The 17324-nt window shown below is 45.2% G+C and overlaps 3 protein-coding genes across 5 annotated transcripts; 1 reads left to right on the top strand and 2 right to left on the bottom strand.

Moving 5' to 3' along the window:
- Nucleotides 1-22: 22 nt before the first annotated feature.
- On the bottom strand, nt 23-6178 carry LOC130584908 (serine/arginine-rich splicing factor 7). 2 transcript variants are annotated; one of them, XM_057385167.1, is made up of 9 exons: nt 6085-6178; nt 5572-5752; nt 5259-5435; nt 4219-4293; nt 3986-4087; nt 3436-3489; nt 2058-2102; nt 1378-1413; nt 23-711 (listed from the first exon to the last, which is right to left on the bottom strand). In XM_057385167.1, exons 1-9 carry the CDS (start codon nt 6104-6106, stop codon nt 687-689), a joined length of 717 nt encoding a protein of 238 aa, XP_057241150.1. In that variant the 5' UTR covers nt 6107-6178; the 3' UTR covers nt 23-686. The 2 variants fall into 2 exon arrangements, with proteins under 2 accessions (XP_057241150.1, XP_057241151.1); XM_057385168.1 differs by lacking the exon at nt 2058-2102 and having other exon boundaries at nt 6085-6176.
- Nucleotides 6179-6478: 300 nt separating this feature from the next.
- Nucleotides 6479-11277, bottom strand: GEMIN6 (gem nuclear organelle associated protein 6). Of its 2 annotated transcripts, none has more exons than XM_057385164.1 (3): nt 10315-10543; nt 9535-9680; nt 6479-8024 (listed from the first exon to the last, which is right to left on the bottom strand). In XM_057385164.1, the coding sequence occupies exons 2-3, from the start codon at nt 9660-9662 to the stop codon at nt 7649-7651; spliced, it is 504 nt and encodes a 167-aa protein (XP_057241147.1). In that variant the 5' UTR covers nt 9663-9680; nt 10315-10543; the 3' UTR covers nt 6479-7648. The 2 variants fall into 2 exon arrangements, with proteins under 2 accessions (XP_057241147.1, XP_057241148.1); XM_057385165.1 differs by lacking the exon at nt 10315-10543 and adding an exon at nt 11124-11277 and having other exon boundaries at nt 6481-8024.
- Nucleotides 11278-11414: 137 nt separating this feature from the next.
- LOC130584906 (serine/arginine-rich splicing factor 7-like) lies at nt 11415-16885 on the top strand. Its single transcript, XM_057385163.1, has 8 exons — nt 11415-11494; nt 11854-12034; nt 12165-12341; nt 13232-13306; nt 13396-13497; nt 13850-13903; nt 15927-15971; nt 16542-16885. The coding sequence occupies exons 1-8, from the start codon at nt 11467-11469 to the stop codon at nt 16627-16629; spliced, it is 750 nt and encodes a 249-aa protein (XP_057241146.1). The 5' UTR covers nt 11415-11466; the 3' UTR covers nt 16630-16885.
- The last annotated feature ends 439 nt before the right edge of the window (nt 16886-17324 follow it).

Raw genomic sequence — 17324 nt, 5'->3', positions numbered from 1 at the left:
AATAGTATTTGGACAACCATGATATAAAACAAGATTTCTAAAAACATTTACTTCAATAGTTTACATTCCAGAAGTAATTCCAATACCTTCAGATGAGAAGCTCCCTGGTCCTTTAATGGTCATAACAGGACAGCGCTCACACATATATTTGAAAAAACAGTTTATGTTCATTGTAGACATTTTTGAAAGTCAAACACTGGGTGTACCAGGACCTGCAGAGAGGTTTTCTGCCTCCCCATGCTTTAAACAGGAAAGAGTAACACAAGGCATCGATCACTGTAACATTCCAGCCCRAATGACACTTGGCACTGGTACCTTTTCTCTCTAACTGGTGCTGTGTAGGCCTGAAGACACACATGGCTGCCTCACCTTCCCAAATATGAACAGCAGGGTTATCACAATTTACTWCTTAGTTAGAAATGCAGTTTATTTCAATGCACCAATAAAAAAAAAAAGCCCAACATCTTCAGATCACAGTACATGAACACAACAGAAGAGTTTTGTATTAGTCTGCTAGWAAGACTTTTAGAAGATAGAGATTCATGCCAATTGCTAGTCAATATAGTCAATASAAACAGCCTTGTTGGACTAAGCCCTTACATCACAAAATCCCTTATAATGTAAACAAAATATTTTTTTACTAAACTTCTTAAATTTGAACGCATTCTTTTAGGAGTTTCATTCCTTTAAGGGCTTCCTGATGGTGAGTGACTGAAAGGGAAAAAAAAAACCAAAAAACAAAACATTAAGAACAACTCCCTACAGCAATACCAACAGAAACTGAATTCTACCCTRGTCTTCCTGTGCTCAGGAGTACCACCCCCCTTTTCATTTACAGGTCTCAAATAATGAAAGAAGTGTCATATTTTGTACTTTATAAAGTTAAAAACTACTTTAAGTGTGAAAGCTGAAGACAGAAAGCTGAGCTGAGACATCAGGCCTGCTCAGAAATCTCAATTCCAGCATGTACTTCTCTGCTAACATAGGAAACCTTCATGGTTCATGGTGCCTAGCGCAGCCTGGCAGCTGTGCAACTCCTGAGCCTGCGGGAGTCACCAGCAGGAATTTAATCCTCCAACATACTCATGGTCTGCTCCACGCCTCWCATTACTCACTTCTTCCCCAGATTCTAAATTCCTGAGGAACACTTCATTAAAGTAGGTTTCCTTGAGTTATTATCATAACATTCTGACTACCAGCAGCAGGAAATGCCCACCAACAACTCCTCTTTTTGTAATTCAGAGATTTACTCCTCTTTTTGTAATTCAGAGTAAAAAACCTGAGCTTTATCCTTGCCCAAGTTAACTTCTATAGGAACAGCTCCAGCTCTAATGCTGTTTAACCATAGGACAGACTGCAGTCTTAAGGCATTCCTACCTTCTCTTTGGAGATGGTGATCTGGACTTTGAGCGGCTGTTCAAAAAACAAAACAATCAATGTGGTTGGTACACTCAGAAGCCACTTCTGACCATTTATAAAACCAGAACAATCTGATGCTGTTAAATGCTTTAACACTACTGGTAGCAAGGGTACCCAGTTACTTTAAAGCAAGAAGCTGCAGGTGAGAAGGAAAAATGCTGGGAGCTGGAGCCCTTGGGAAAAAGAGCAACACACAGCTTCGAAGCTGCTGTAAATCACAGTAACCCTGCAAAGCAGGAGCAGTGAATCAAGCAGAGTTAGGGAGAGGGAGACCTACAGACATTTGAGAACAAAGGTAGGAAAAAATGTGTCCCAAATCCTGTCAAAAACATTTYTGTGATGAGTGAAAAACATGTATACAAAATCCTGGATGAACTGCCTACTGTCTCACAAAAAAAATCAGCTGTTAAAAAAAATCCATAATGTATGAAAAATGTTTCCCAAAACAAATAAAAAAAAAAAAAAAAAAAAAAAAAAAAAAAAAAAAATCCCGCAACAGAAAACCTTCCACCACATGCAACTGAAATACTGGTCCAAAGAGATTTTGAGTCCTGAGGAAAAAATCAAAGAATCCCACAAAAAAGCCCCACCAACCAAAACAAAATCCAACTGAGTGGTAYTTGTATTTGAACGCTCACCTTTTAGCAGGTAAGCCAGATTTAGATCTACCATGAGACTCAGACCTACAACAGGAGAAAAATAAAGCTCAGCAAAGCAGCCAGTGGGCATGCAAATACAATGAGAGTTAGCTACACCAGCAACAGCAAATTCACACCAAGCAGCAGTACCAACCACAGAGGGAAGGCTCCGGTGCTGCAGGCTTTCCTTAAGACATTTCCAGAGAATCCTTCAGCTCTTATTGCACAGACCCCACTTATTGGAAGACACGARTGCAAGCACAAGGAAGCTCCCCAGCAAAGCTTCAGCTACCAGTTTCACAAAACACCAGACCAGATCCCCACACTTCCTACCTGCAAGTATCCCTTCTCTAAAGGGAAAAATAGTTTCAAGTGTCATCTTAGAAAGTATTTTAACAGCACATTAAGAGCCTGGAATCAGCCACAAGTAATCATTTGTGCTGAAGAGCTGGTGCCTTCTTCAGCTCAGGTTCCTAATGCCAATTTTATTCAAGTATAATAAAGACTTTGTATCAGTACCTGGCTGCTTATGAGTAAACCATTGCCAGTTTATCTTAGAAATTAAAATCTACCTAAACAGTGACACTTTCCTCCTACATTTATTATGTTACTTTACCAAATCTAGTATTTGCTGTTACTTAAYAAATATTTGTCTTCTCAGAGTGTTAGATTTCAGGCTATCACTCAACATCAGAATACTCAGTTCAATAAACTTTGCCAAAAAAAGTGAGATACTATTGCTCTATTTCTGCTCAGAACTATTTGTGAAGGGTAATCAAGATTCACCTTTACCCRGCCTATTAACTCAGGGAAATACTACATGGCCACTGTTGGCACATGTTAAACAAAATGTTATGTGCCACTACTTTGAAACCTTTCTGGTCACTATCCTGAGCCACTGCCTGTCCCAGTTCCTCCCCAAAACAAGTAACTTTTTACTGGATCTCAGTTACAGAAGATGGGATTGCTCACAACCACCCAGAACTGGTGCTTTATACCATGGCTAAATAAAGGGCAGCACACAAGACCATCCTCAATTTATTATACCTAAGAATTAACTTTGTTTTTAAGAACGCTCTCTACAAACCTTAAATTGTAAATCACTACTTTTGTCTGTGAAAAGGCATAAATTATWAAGTGCAAATACTGCTATGCAGGACAGCCTTCTAAATCCTTCCAGACAAATTCCCCAGAAAAGAACAAAAAATCAAACCAACCAAACCAACAAAAAAGACCTCAAAAAAAAAAACACCCCAAAAAAACAAACACCACACAACCAAAAAACCAAACAAACCAACRAAACAAAACCCACAATCAAACATCACACAAAAACTATTACTACTTTGAATTAAAACAAATGTTAAAACAAATGTCTCACCTGCTTCGAGGCCATACAACAGATCGAGACCTGGAGCGTGATCTGGATCTAGATCTAGGAAAAAGCAATTAAAGCTCTACTATCACAAGCTTTATACAACTGAGATAGAAATCATTGTACATGTCCCAGAAGACTAAGAATTTTGTTGGACTGTTAATTTTGCAGAAGTAACTTTTATTAGTAAAAGGCTGTAACACCATTGGTCAGTACTGCCATGCATATAAAAAAAATCCCAGTGTCTTATATGACTAAGAAATTACACCCCGTACACTTGAAGCTGAATTTAGAAATTTTAACCACACAGCWGGGCCATAAACTTTGGCACAATGTTAGGGGGAAAAGAAAACTTAGGAACAGCATATAAAATTATATGCTTAGATTTTTAATATCAAGAAAGCATTCAGAGTAGCTCCTAGGCATGTAACAGCACAAACACATGGGTTACAAAACATAAAATTATTGTTTACATTATATATGCCATATATAGGTACTTGATATTTCAAGTTYTGTGCCCTTCAACAATGCTGTGGGTTGAACAGCAAACACATACCTTGACCTTCTTAGAGAACCAGAGCGGGACCTGCGGGGTGAGAATGATCTGTATCTACGAGGCGAGATCGACCTGGACCTACGGTAGGAAGCTGACCTGGATCTGCAAAACAAAGTGAAAAACAACCCATTCACTACAAGGAACTTCTAACAGCAACTACAATAAAAGAAGGGGCAGGGGACCCAGAGGGAGGAGTAAGAAAAATAATAAAAATACGGAAGGCAGAGCCTCACCTCCTACCACGGCTGCGACTGCGTGACCGGGAATACCTTCTTCCTCGGGACCTCGAGCGGGATCTAGACCGGGACCTGGGTTTAGGTTAGAGAAAACAGGTATCAGCACACTGCTGCAGCAACCAGCACGTGTGAGGCCCTGCTGAAGTCAAAACTTTTTTCAGACAACTAAAAAGAGAATTTAAAAATAAAACAAAAAAAAAAAGAAAAACCAAAAAATCAAACCAAACAAAACAACAAAAACACACCACTAGCATCTGTCAGTTGGAAAAATGTCTGGGCCTACTTGTCTTGAGCATTTTTACTACCTAGAAAAATGTTAAAAGCTGAATTACATTGCAGAATTACATTAGAATAGAAAACACTGTAATGCGTATTTAAAATAAACCTTGCAAGTTTGCAGGTCGACCCTCTTTGGCCCAAGGTCTAGCAGATCTAGACGATCTAGAAGTATCTATAGGCGAGCGCTGCATCTAGGTAGGTGTTCTCTTCAATCTAACGACGATCAAACTGACAGCCCAATGAGCCAGGGTGAGGCTTGATTGACGCAAGAAGATTTTTCTAGGTGGGAATGTGGTCAATCTGGTGTTCCTCTTTCTAAACCGGAGGGGGGCCCCAATTGAAAGCCAAATTTACTGTTACGGCGGTCACCGTCTCAAATTTTCTGCCCTTAAAGAATAAGGTGAAGCTACGTGTAGATGGCTCGAGGGGATCTGGCCTCTTATGCTGATCACCTCAAGGTCTAGGAGGATCTTAAGTGTCGGATTTGCAAGGCGCCTCAGCATGAAATCTTAAGGCTCGTGACATTCTGAATCAAGGCGACTGACTCAAACGAAGAAACCTGAAAGGTTTTGACCAGGTTGATTATTAAGATATTAACATTTTATATGTATTAGCAAAAAAAAAAAAAACTTGTGATATACACCTGTTGACTTACGACATTAAGAGTTAAAACTGGTGTAACATTCTGTTCTTTGCTAACAAGAACTACACAAAAGCGAGCTGGCGAAGCAACGCGGCCGCCCCGGCCCCGCACGTACCTGCTCCTCCTTCGGCGGCTATAGCGGTGACAGTCATAGGCATAGTGGCCTTTCTCACCACACTCGTAGCATCTGTCGTTGGGGTCGAAAGGGCGCCGGGCAGGGGGCCGGTCATAGCGGGAGCGGCGCGGCATCCCTGTGGATACTTCCACTCTGACCCTGGAGCCGCATATAATCCTGAAAGACACASCAGATAGTAGCCAAAGGAGTATTCTTTGATCTGCTCAAGCAACGAACACGAGAAATCCATGACTGGGGTGGGGTGGGGAGATCGGGGACTGCGGCGCTCAGGAAATTCCCTGCATGCACGTACTTCCCATCGAGGCCAAGCACTGCATCTTCAGCATCCCGGGGGTCTTCGAACTCCACGAAGGCGAACCCCGGCGGRTTCCTGGCGATCCACACGGTTCTCAGCGGTCCGTAGTAGCTGAAGGCTCTCTCGAGCTCGCCTTTGCCGGCGCCCGTGCCCAGGTTCCCCACGTACACCTTGGTCTCTGCGGGGACACGCGGCCGCCATGTCAGAGCCGCACGCGGCCCGGCCTCCCCTCCCCCTCCCCGCCGCCATCTTTGACACCGCGTCCATTTTAGAGCGCTCCCGCCGGGCCCCGCCCGCCCTCCACAGACCCCGCGGCCACGGCGGGGATCCCTAGCGCCCCTCTTCCCGCCGCCGCCGTCCCCCTCAGCGGCCGCCTGAGGGAACGGCCATATTCTCCCACAGCCACAGCGGCACGAACGCCGCTGTTCCATCCCCATTCCCCTCGCCTCCCTGCCCCCATTAGAAGCCCACACGCTGTTCTCAGCGCCCCGAGCTCCCCGCCGACCGTACCATATCGCCCGTATCGCGACATCCTCCCGACGGCAGCGCGAGCGCGGGCAGGCGCGACCCTTATATAGAGGAGCAGCCGCTGCGCCTGCGCGCCGCGCGGGGGGCGGGGCCGGACGCCTCCGGCGCGCGCGGCTCTCGCGAGATCTGCTTCCCGCGCGGCGCTCGGGCGGGAGGCGGCCATGGCGGCCCAGCGGCCCCGGAGCCGTGTGGGGATGTCCCGGAGCCGTGTGGGGATGTGAGGCACGGGCCGCCCTCGGGCTCCTCCGGGACACAGCCTCGCCCCCAACTCTTTTCCCCCCTGTCGGAAAAGAGAAGGGAGCCACTTGTTCCGTTTTGCACCCCTCAAGCGTGACCCATGGCGGCTTCTGCCCGCACTGAGGGTGGAGCAGCTGAGACCGTGCTTCTTATTCCTTGGAACAAGGAATTCCCAAACTGCTCCAAATCTCTTGTGCTGGCTCACCTCGGATACATCCCAACCAACCTTCAGAGCTCAGGCACTGGTTTATTCCCTCAACTCTGACAACACAGCAAGAGCTTTTGCATCTTTCCATCTCCCAGCCTTTTCAGGGRGACACACACAGAAGTGGATGTGCAGTAGACGTTTTTAAAGAAAAATCAGCACAAACCTGACAGATTTGAAGTAATTTTAATAAGTCCCAGAAGGAATGAGGAGCACCTTTTACAAAAAGGGCTAGCCAGACTTTCCAGCTACATTTCAGCACACCAATGTGTTTTGGTTCTTATCTCCTAATAAGGCAGAACAAATACACTGAGATAAATGAGGGCTCTAAATGTTCCTCACTGCATTAATAATCTCAGGAATAATCACATGATTCCTCTAGTGTTTGTTGGCATAAACTAGAAACAAAGCATTAAGAAACACAAAACTTACAGAATTGCAACAAATTTTCCTTTTACAGAACACTGRTTTGCCAAACACTGCTGCTCTAAAATAACAAATAGAGAGAGAGAGAATGTTTTTAAAACCTATTTGCTAACCTTCCCTAATAATTTTATAAACTTGGACATACACTGTAACGTAATTCATGTTCTAAACCAGAGARCAGTTATGGGGAAAACAAGCCAACAACCAACCAACCACGAAATCAACAAAACAAACACCTTTCTAAACAGATTTTTAATTTGGTTTGGGAAGTCCAAGTAATAATTCTCTTTCTAAAAAAAAAAAAGGAAAAATAATCTGGTAAGCAGTTCAAATAAACACATCTTCAGCACAAGGTAAGCTAATTTTAAAGGTAGAGGGAAACAGCTTAAATTTATCATATATCATGTTTCACAACACTGTGAAAGTACAAAAATACTAAACTGACAAATTAAACTGATAAATCAGTTTAATAATTCAGCGTTATCCAACAGACTGCTTTAATAAAAACAGTGCATTGAAAATGCTTGTGCTTTCAGTTTATACTTTGTGTTTTATCCCTTCCCTGACMTACAAAATATCAGATAAAAGTACCTATTTCTGCAAATAGTGACTATTGATACCTGTGAGAGCTCCAAAAACAGGTGAGTTCCTAGAGCCAAAGGCTTTTAGCAGCAGGACTCAGTGCTGTTTCTCCAGGTAGCCCTGCAGCAAGCCCTGCACGCGGGCCAGGATGATCTCGTTGGAGCTGCTGCACTGCTCGGGCCCGTACGGGGGGTCGATGGTCAGCACCCCSGCCACGCACAGCGTCCTGCCCAGCTCCCCCTGCTCGGCCACGGGGATGTGGTTTGTCTCCAGCCAGGTCTTCAAGGCGTTCTTCCTCTTGTCCAGCTCCTCTGAGCTGTAGGCTTGGCTTTCCTCGGGCGCGAAGATGCGAGCGAGGCGCTGCTTCATGTGGCTGTCCCCTTCTYGCAGGATTTCCACCTCTTGGACAGCGTGGCCCATGATGAACGATATAGATGCCTTTTCGTTCTCTGGGAATGTTGCAAGGACAATGCTGTCAAGGAAAGAAGATTGTGTAAGTTCCTGTTCTTAGCAGAAGACTGAGAAGCAGTCTGCAAGATTTTGGAGATGAGAGTTCATTAGCATTAGCTGAACCCAGGCACTCAGGCAATATCGAGTACCCAGCATTTTGCTCTGAAAAGCATTCTGCAATGCCTTAAAATACTAAAAACGTGGGGCTTTGCAGGCAACTGCTGGTATTGAATTTGAAACTACTCTAGATACTATAAAGCATAAGGCTAGTTTAAAAAAAACAAAGTGTTCATAATAAAGTTGAGGCTGGGAACCTAAATATTTTTGTGCAGCTTTCCCAACACTGCTAAAGAATCTAGGTCTTTGAATATTCAGGAACAGTGATACCTTCATACATTCAGCACCTTGAACGTTGAAGGCAGCTAACAACACCAAAACCTTYTAATGAAAAMATATTARTATTTATTGATCMTTGCTAAAAAAAWAWWWTTAAAAATTACTGTTGCCASTTTRTGAAATGAAAATACAACAGGAACACACTACAGCAGGTTCAGGCCCTGCTGGTCTTTTCCCAAGGGCACTTGCATCCCAGAAGTCCTAAAATGCAGGAAGGCAGATTGTTTTATTTCTAGGATCTCTCCCTCATATATGAACAAAGAGCATCAGAAACCATTTYCATGTTCTTGTGGGAAGCAAAATTCCCGAACTCAATGCCAGCACTTCACTAATCTATTATTTGCCACCATTATTGCAAGTCATGGCTTTCTGGAATGTTTTAATTTTCAGCCTCCATCCTGTGTTCATGTGGGACAAGCTTGCAACCAAAAAGATGTCAAAGAGYTCTGGCAGCAAGGAGACAAATTTCTGCCCATTGCCTGGTGCATTCTGCCTTTCAAACCCTATTTTCAAGATACCAGAGATGTGTGCTACCACTTTGTGTCCAATGCCTGATTTTACCTGCTTGCTCTCCAAAGAAGSCTTTACACCTTCACAGATGTCTGGCTGGAGTGGAAAGCAGGGCATCATGGAAAGAACTCTGGACAGAGGGTAAAGGATTTCAATACCTAAAGCATTAAAAACACCCCTGCATTCCTGTTCTTTGTAAAGCAAGGTTTGGAATATYATTTGCTGAAGCCTTGGCTGCAAGCTGTGAACTTTTACCTTGAAGATATTCAGCTGCAATAGARTTGGTTTTCTTAGCAATTTTCCTAGAWGCTGGYACAGTGCTGAGTGTGGAATTTATTRTAAGAATAACACACTGATAGCACAGTGRTATTTTGGTTGTTGCTAAGCAGTGCTTRCTCTAAATCAAGGACTTTTTCATTTCACARACTCAGCCAGCGATGAGGTGCACAGGAAGTACAAACCAGAAGATAAGGAGGCTGCAGCCATCAGCAGAAGCTGCAATTTGACAAGATAACATGCCATTTTTGCTCCAAATAAGTTTGTTTCAGCCTTGGGATATTTTCTCCTCCTAAAAATCTTATTTCTATTAGTTTTATTCTATTAGAAGTAAAAGCTTTGGTACTTACCTGGCAGAAACTGGGTCAACTGTTAAAACCCATCCTTCATATTGAAGTTTCTCAACTGCGATGACTTTCACCAATTTGTTCACATACGTTTCCCAGTCTAGAGGGCTTTTCTTCTGCCAGTCATTCATATTTCCTRTATCCAGGACCTAGAAAACAACCAGAGCAATCAGCAAATGCAATCCATCTTTTTCCTCTGCTCTTCACATCAGAACTGGGTTTGCCTCCAGGTAAAGATTTGTCTTAACCAAAATTTGCCTTTTCTTTCCAAGCAGACATTCACACAAGTGGTTTGCATAGAGCTGCAGTTCTGCAATTCCCCACAGAACTCGCTTGTTTTCAAAGGCACACAGCAAAGCCTCAAAACCCACTGTTGTGATAGCATTACGCTTTCCCGTGGCAATCAACACTCCATCTATTGCTCTGCCTTCTTACAAAACCTTGGAGGTAAAAGTTCACCGCCTTCTTTGGCGCACTGGCGCATCACTGGTGCCCGAACCATCCCACCGCCTGCGGACAAGCTTTATCCACGCAGCTCCCGGCTCTCCTCCCCTCCGGTGGAGCAGCAGCAATCGCTGTTCCATTCTTTTCACCGCGAGCGGGGCCGCGGAGCGATGGATGCAGCGCGGTCCGGTCACAGCACAAACGGCTGGAGGCCGCTTTGTTCCCCGCAGGCTCTCCGGGAATGCCTTCCCGGCAGGGATAGCCTGCACAGCCCGGCTCAGCGGGGGCAGGAGCCCCTCCCGGTCCCGGTCCCGGTCCCCATCCCGCTTTCCCTCTCACCGGCCCCGGTTCCCGTTCGCGTTCCCGCCGAGCGCCCCTGGGAGCTGCCCCCGGGCGGCAGCGCCGCTTCCTGGAGCCGCTCTGAGCGCCTTCCCCCGGCACGGGTAAAGCACTAAAAGCTCCTTTACGGAGTTTTACAGCTATGGGGKTACAAATAAATTGACATAGAGGTTTACACGGATGAGGCCAGGGCGTGTGGCACTTCAACCCCGCTGCCTTCTGCCCCTCTGGCGCTGGATTTGCTGCTGGGACACTGACTGCAGCTTCCACATGCCAAGCCGTGCCTCATCCGTGGGCATTAACAGGGCTACATGCATGCTCTGTGCACCTGGTACATAAAAATAAAACATTTTTGCTCCCCGGTTGCTTTTAACAAGCTTTCTTGTGCCGCAGTGAAGGCGAGAAACTTGATTCCAACACCACCCCTCCGCCCCAAACTGCTCTATTTCAGCAGTACTCATGGAAAACTTCCTATGGATGAACCAAACAAGCTGCTAGTCGTTAATTCAGTGTTTTGTCAATAATCTGTGAAAGCCAGCATGCAATGATTTTGTGAGTTTTAACAGAAGAATTARAAAGGRTATGAAATCAAGGTTTTGCAGGCTTAAAGAGGTGTTCTCCTTTTTTTCTTCTTGGAAGTTTCARTTCAGTCTCTACAGCACTACAGGGATTCAGTAGGAATGTCTTACATGTTTTCTTTTAGTTATAGTTTTATTATTAGAAAAGAGGGRATGCAAATCTAATTGTTTTCACTCTAAGAACAAGCACTGGCCTGTGCCAGCCTTCACACAAGCTGATRGGGRCCTCACCTCCAATACTGGAYGCGTCCAAGGATTGCTCCCACAAAAGAGGTGCCAGGACAGAAAGGCCTTACTGGCTTTATTTCCATTGCACAGGTGACCACTTGCAGCACGAGCAGTCAGCCTAGAGGTTCGCTTTCTCAAGGAAAGGTTCTCCCGATGCGCTCAGCCCTTCAATTCCTCTCCAGGCCCCAATTCCCCTTCAGGAGCGCTCCCGCCCCGCCCCGCCCCCCGGCGCGCGCCACCGCCCCGTGCGCATGCGCGCCTCCGCGAGGCGCGGGGGAGGCGGGGGCGCGGGGCAGGGGGCAGGCGCGTGCGGCGGCGCGTGCGCGCGGGCGGCGGAGCCGTCGGGATGTCGCGTTACGGCCGCTATGGAGGCGGTGAGAGCTCCCGGGGGCCGCGGGCGGCGGGGCGGCTGCGCGGGGTGGGAGCCCAGGCGGGTCTGGGAGAGAGGCGATTGCCGCGGGGTGCTGGGCGGCCGGCGGGAGCCGGTCGGGAAGGGAAAAACGCGGGAAGGCGATGCGGCCGCGGTCGCTGCCGTTGCCGCCGCCGCCATTTTGCGTCAGCGGCCGTGGGGGAGGGCGCGCGGCCGGGCGCGCGGCGCTCGCGGTGAAGGCGGGAAGGGCCCGCGCGGACAAGATGGCGGCAGCCAGCGGAGGGCGGGGCGGGGGATGAGGMTGAGGCTGAGCCCGACCCCGCTCCCGGCCCGGTGCTGATACCCGCTCCGCTCCCGCCKCAGAGACCAAGGTGTACGTGGGGAACCTGGGCACGGGCGCCGGCAAAGGCGAGCTCGAGAGAGCCTTCAGCTACTACGGACCGCTGAGAACCGTGTGGATCGCCAGGAACCCGCCGGGGTTCGCCTTCGTGGAGTTCGAAGACCCCCGGGATGCTGAAGATGCCGTCCGTGGACTTGACGGGAAGTACGTACTCATTTCTCGTGTTCGCTGAGGCTGCTGAGAGAGAATCGGGAGTTTCTCTTTCGTTCTTGTGTTTCTGTAGTTCTGACATAGACTGTAAGGTTTAACACAGAGTTTCATGCACTTGTTGCAGGGTGATCTGCGGCTCCAGGGTCAGAGTGGAAGTATCCACAGGGATGCCGCGCCGCTCCCGCTATGACCGGCCCCCTGCCCGGCGCCCTTTCGACCCCAACGACAGATGCTACGAGTGTGGTGAGAAAGGCCACTATGCCTATGACTGTCACCGCTATAGCCGCCGAAGGAGGAGCAGGTACGTGCGGGGCCGGGGCGGCCGCGTTGCTCCGCCAGCTCGCTTTTGTGTAGTTCTTGTTAGCAAAGAACAGAATGTTACACCAGTTTTAACTCTTAATGTCGTAAGTCAACAGGTGTATATCACAAGTTTTTTTTTTTTTGCTAATACATATAAAATGTTAATATCTTAATAATCAACCTGGTCAAAACCTTTCAGGTTTCTTCGTTTGAGTCAGTCGCCTTGATTCAGAATGTCACGAGCCTTAAGATTTCATGCTGAGGCGCCTTGCAAATCCGACACTTAAGATCCTCCTAGACCTTGAGGTGATCAGCATAAGAGGCCAGATCCCCTCGAGCCATCTACACGTAGCTTCACCTTATTCTTTAAGGGCAGAAAATTTGAGACGGTGACCGCCGTAACAGTAAATTTGGCTTTCAATTGGGGCCCCCCTCCGGTTTAGAAAGAGGAACACCAGATTGACCACATTCCCACCTAGAAAAATCTTCTTGCGTCAATCAAGCCTCACCCTGGCTCATTGGGCTGTCAGTTTGATCGTCGTTAGATTGAAGAGAACACCTACCTAGATGCAGCGCTCGCCTATAGATACTTCTAGATCGTCTAGATCTGCTAGACCTTGGGCCAAAGAGGGTCGACCTGCAAACTTGCAAGGTTTATTTTAAATACGCATTACAGTGTTTTCTATTCTAATGTAATTCTGCAATGTAATTCAGCTTTTAACATTTTTCTAGGTAGTAAAAATGCTCAAGACAAGTAGGCCCAGACATTTTTCCAACTGACAGATGCTAGTTCTTTAGTTGTCTGAAAAAAGTTTTGACTTCAGCAGGGCCTCAGACGCGCTGGTTGCTGCAGCAGTGTGCTGATACCTGTTTTCTCTAACCTAAACCCAGGTCCCGGTCTAGATCCCGCTCGAGGTCCCGAGGAAGAAGGTATTCCCGMTCACGCAGTCGCAGCCGTGGTAGGAGGTGTGTTTAAGTTTGCTTTTTATCTTTGTTGGCTTCTTGTGTTCAGTAAAAGCTTCAGTTGAACAACTCTTGAATTGATTTCTTTGCAGATCCAGGTCAGCTTCCTATCGTAGGTCCAGGTCCGTGTCTCCTCGTAGGTCTAGGTCCGTGTCTCCCCGCCGGTCCCGGTCGGGTTCCTTGAAGAGATCGAGGTAATTAATACTAATTTTTAAAAGGCTGTTTGCTTTTTTTTTATTGTTTTTTTTCTTGTTTTAATTAGGAAATTCCAAAAGGTATTGGATAGCAGACTTTAAGTGGTGCAATTCTTTAAAACTCAGTATGGTTTAAAAAGTTTTTGATAATCTTAGTTAAATTCACAGGCATGAATTTTGAGACATTACTTTGAGAYAGTGGCATTTCCTGTGATTAATTTCTTTCTAAAATGTCTAATAACTATGTAGGTTTTAAGTGAGCATTTAGACATTAATTCATATAGTGTTGTAATTGTCATCACTGCTGCTTGAGTTGACTTCAGTTTAATTTATCTTAATTTTTTAATTTTAGGTCTAGATCAAGATCCAGATCTAGATCCAGATCTGTTACATGGCCCAGAAGCAGGTATGTAGATAGCTGGTAAAAATTGCTTTAAAGTCTTTCTAGGCTCTCTAGCAACCGTAAATGGTTTGTTTTTTTTTTTTTTTTTTCAGAAAAATGTGGTTTTTTGTCCACTTACTTAGGGGCCTGTAGTTTTAAAAAGCAGTGCAGAAGATTGTTCTTCCTCTTTTTATTCTTTTGCACACCACTAACATCTGGGTCCCTGTAGTCATCAGAAATCCTGGTCTGATCAGGTTGTGTTAACAGCTAGCAAATGTAGAATTAATCTGAAGAGTTCCATTTTCTTTGTGTAGCACACACACGATTGTGGATCCTTCCCACAGTGAAAGCAGGATGCCCTTCCAGTGGTTTTAATGCCTCAATGTCTGCAGCCAGACGGGTCCTGAAGGGCTTGCTGGTTCTCTGAGCATTACAGCTGCAATTCCAGCTCTGTTGAATATCAGCATCAGTCTGCAGGAACTGATTTTAATTTGAGATAAACACCTGTCAGAATTATTTTGTGCCTATAAATGTGTCACAAGAGTAATAATCAAATTTTAAAGGAACACAGGATGTCCTTTGTTGTCTTAAACTTTATTTGATAGTAAGTGCAGCCTGTGGTTCTTTGAGCCTGTCTAATTCATTGTCCTGGCAGCAGGGCTGACTGGATGTCCTGGTAAGAACAAGAGTAAATGAAGTTCTGCTCTGGAAGTGGAGCTGCTTATGGCCCTGTGCCTGCTGTGCTGGTTTTAATGGCTTTTCTTTGAAACAAGTAACATAACAGCTGTGAAGAAACAGAAACACAGGGTAGCTTTAGCTGAAGGGAGCAGGTGGAAAAGCCACAGCCGCAGGTGGCGTTTGCTGAGGATGGAACAGCAAGCAGTGATGGGAATTTTAAGGAAAGGAGCAATGAAGACAAGAACAGAAACTAACACAAATTGTCCAGAAGCTAGTAAAGAGAGAAGCAGGTTCCCCAAGGCAGTAGAGCAGTGGCTTTCACTGACTGGGTACACTTCCCTATATGTGGTTAAACCACATTGATTCTTGGTGCTGGTTGTTCCAACATGACTTAATCGTGGCTGATCACTGCTCACTGTCAGTGATGGGCAGGAAACAGCTACAGTCAGCAGACTTAAAGAGAAAAACATTTTGATTTTCCCACCATTGTTTTCTCTTTTTAGTATTTGGGTGGTTTTCTGAGGGGTAAAGGATACTTGCAGTGAAATTTCTAGACTATTGTGTGACACTTTCCAATGTAAATTGGGATTGACTGAGACGTAGAAGTTAAAAGATGTACAACTAGACAGAAATGGCAAAATAACAGTGCTTAAGCAATTGGAAGATGGTATCTTAACAGAAAAGTCCAAGAAATGCATTGCAGCCAGAGACAGGCTCTGGATTCATGAGGAATACAGACTGAATAAAGACTGTGTAATATTTGCTGGTCTGACAGTGTCACAACACGCATCTGGAAGTTGTTGTGGAAAGCCTTGGATGTGGAATGTAGAACACTTCCTTGGGGGACCTGAAAATTTCAGTGAGGCTTTCAGGCAGTGTTAGTGTTGTTTTGGTGTAGCAGTCTCACAACGACTGACACTATTCACATCTTTTTCATAAGGATGAAGTTCAAACATTAAAAAAAATACTTCAAGCGAGTAGAGATATTTATGATGAACTTCGCAGAGAAAATACTTGTAGGAGTCTGCTGTCTGCTGCTGTAGTGGCAGGTGTCACTGAAGCCTAGTAAAACCTGCAAGGTTATTAGCTCTGTAAAAATACTGGTCAGGATCTGGGTTGTTCTTGTGTTCATGCCACCTGCATCAGCAAACACTGGTCATCAGCCAGGGACCAAAGTGCAGAGCAGGATGTGCAGCATCCAGTTAAAAAGATCTCTTTTGAAACTTAACCAGCACAGCCCTGGAAGCTTGCAGGGTTCTGTGTATTCAGCATCACAGCTCTCATCTACTGAGAGTGAATCCTGCAGTCCCAAATGTGGGAACCTGCTGGCTCTCAGTTTCCCTGCTTGAGCTGTTTTTTCTTGTTGCAGGTCTAGGTCTCATGGCAGATCAAAGTCTGGCTCGCCGGCTAAGAGGTGAGCACACACACATAAAGCCTGCAGTAGATTTAGATTTGTGTGATTAACAGAGCCTGGTCCTTTAGAAAAATATCCCCAAACGTGGATCCCCAGCCAATCTGTGATGTGACAGAAATTATGACATTTCCTCTGCAGCTCTTTGGAATGTGTTCCTTACCTGTCTGATTGTTTTCATTAACTCCTTGTAGTTTCCAACATAGTACTAATTTTTTGTGCCTTTGTGCTCAGTTCTGTTAAATATTTCTAGCCATCACATAAAAGAGCTTGAGCTTTGTTAATGCTTTTCATAAAACAGCAGGAATCTGGTGATGTTGCTTTCCTCAAAGCCTCACCTCTCTCAGTACCACCCCTTGTTCTTCTGTTTGCTGAAAAGGTTGCTTAAAATTCATCTCCATGTTAAAGGAATGGAGAATCCCTGTCAGAGTAAAAGTTGAAATGAAAACTTATAATTGCAAAGACCTTCTGGCTCAATTCCTATAATTCCATTGCTTTCTGATAGGATTTTTTTTTTAATATAAAAGCTGCATTTGACATTTAACCTGCATTAACAATGTTCTGTTTTGACAGCCGATCAAAGTCCCGGTCACCATCTCCAAAGAGAAGGTACGTTGGTCTCCCTACAAATAGCATAGACTCTGTAGAGCTGGCATTTTAGTGTCTGCACTAAATAGTATATCCTGAGGAGTTCCACTGCTGCTTGTAGGAAAATACTGGAGAGGTATTTTGCTGAGATCCCTTTAACAGCAATAATGTTGTGGTTGTGGCTTTCTACATGGTAATATGTTTATGTGGTAATAAATCCTCAGGATTATATAGCAGTGTCTTGTCTTTGTCTGCTTCGCTGTTCATTTTGGTTCACTGACAGTTTTATTGCACAGAATGATGAGCTTAAAGCACAGAATAAATATGGGAATCAATTTGCAGTCTCATTAAAAGCTGCATTGCTGTTGGGGAAGGTGGAGTGGAGTAAGCTGCCACAGCAATCAGGAATGGGAAATCAAGCCTGTTATGTTCACTGCTGTTAGATTATCTTTTTCTTTCCCAGTAAGTCAGTAAATAGTTTTCTCTCAGTGCGTATGCACAGAGAGAAATGTTAGAATACGTGTAGTGACAGAACCAGCAGCATTTTCCCCTTAATTAGAATTCTTTAATAGTTCATTTTTACAACTTAAGTGTCAGACAGTCACCAGGGCATCAATAAGTGCTCATAAGCTGAGTGATCACCATGATGGGTTTTGACAAGCTGCTGTATCACAAGAGTGAAGAAGCATCCTGCCCCTCTGGAGGTCACTATAAGTAATATCCTTTAGATGACCTCACAGTGATCTCATTACAAAAAAAAAAAAAAAA

The sequence above is a fragment of the Malurus melanocephalus genome, unplaced genomic scaffold, assembly GCF_030028575.1.
Source record: "Malurus melanocephalus ecotype Western Australia unplaced genomic scaffold, MMel_1.1 scaffold_796, whole genome shotgun sequence".
Taxonomy (NCBI): Eukaryota; Metazoa; Chordata; class Aves; order Passeriformes; family Maluridae; genus Malurus; species Malurus melanocephalus.
The sequence above is the reverse complement of the archived record's forward strand: the minus strand, read 5'-3'. Positions and strand labels throughout refer to the sequence as shown.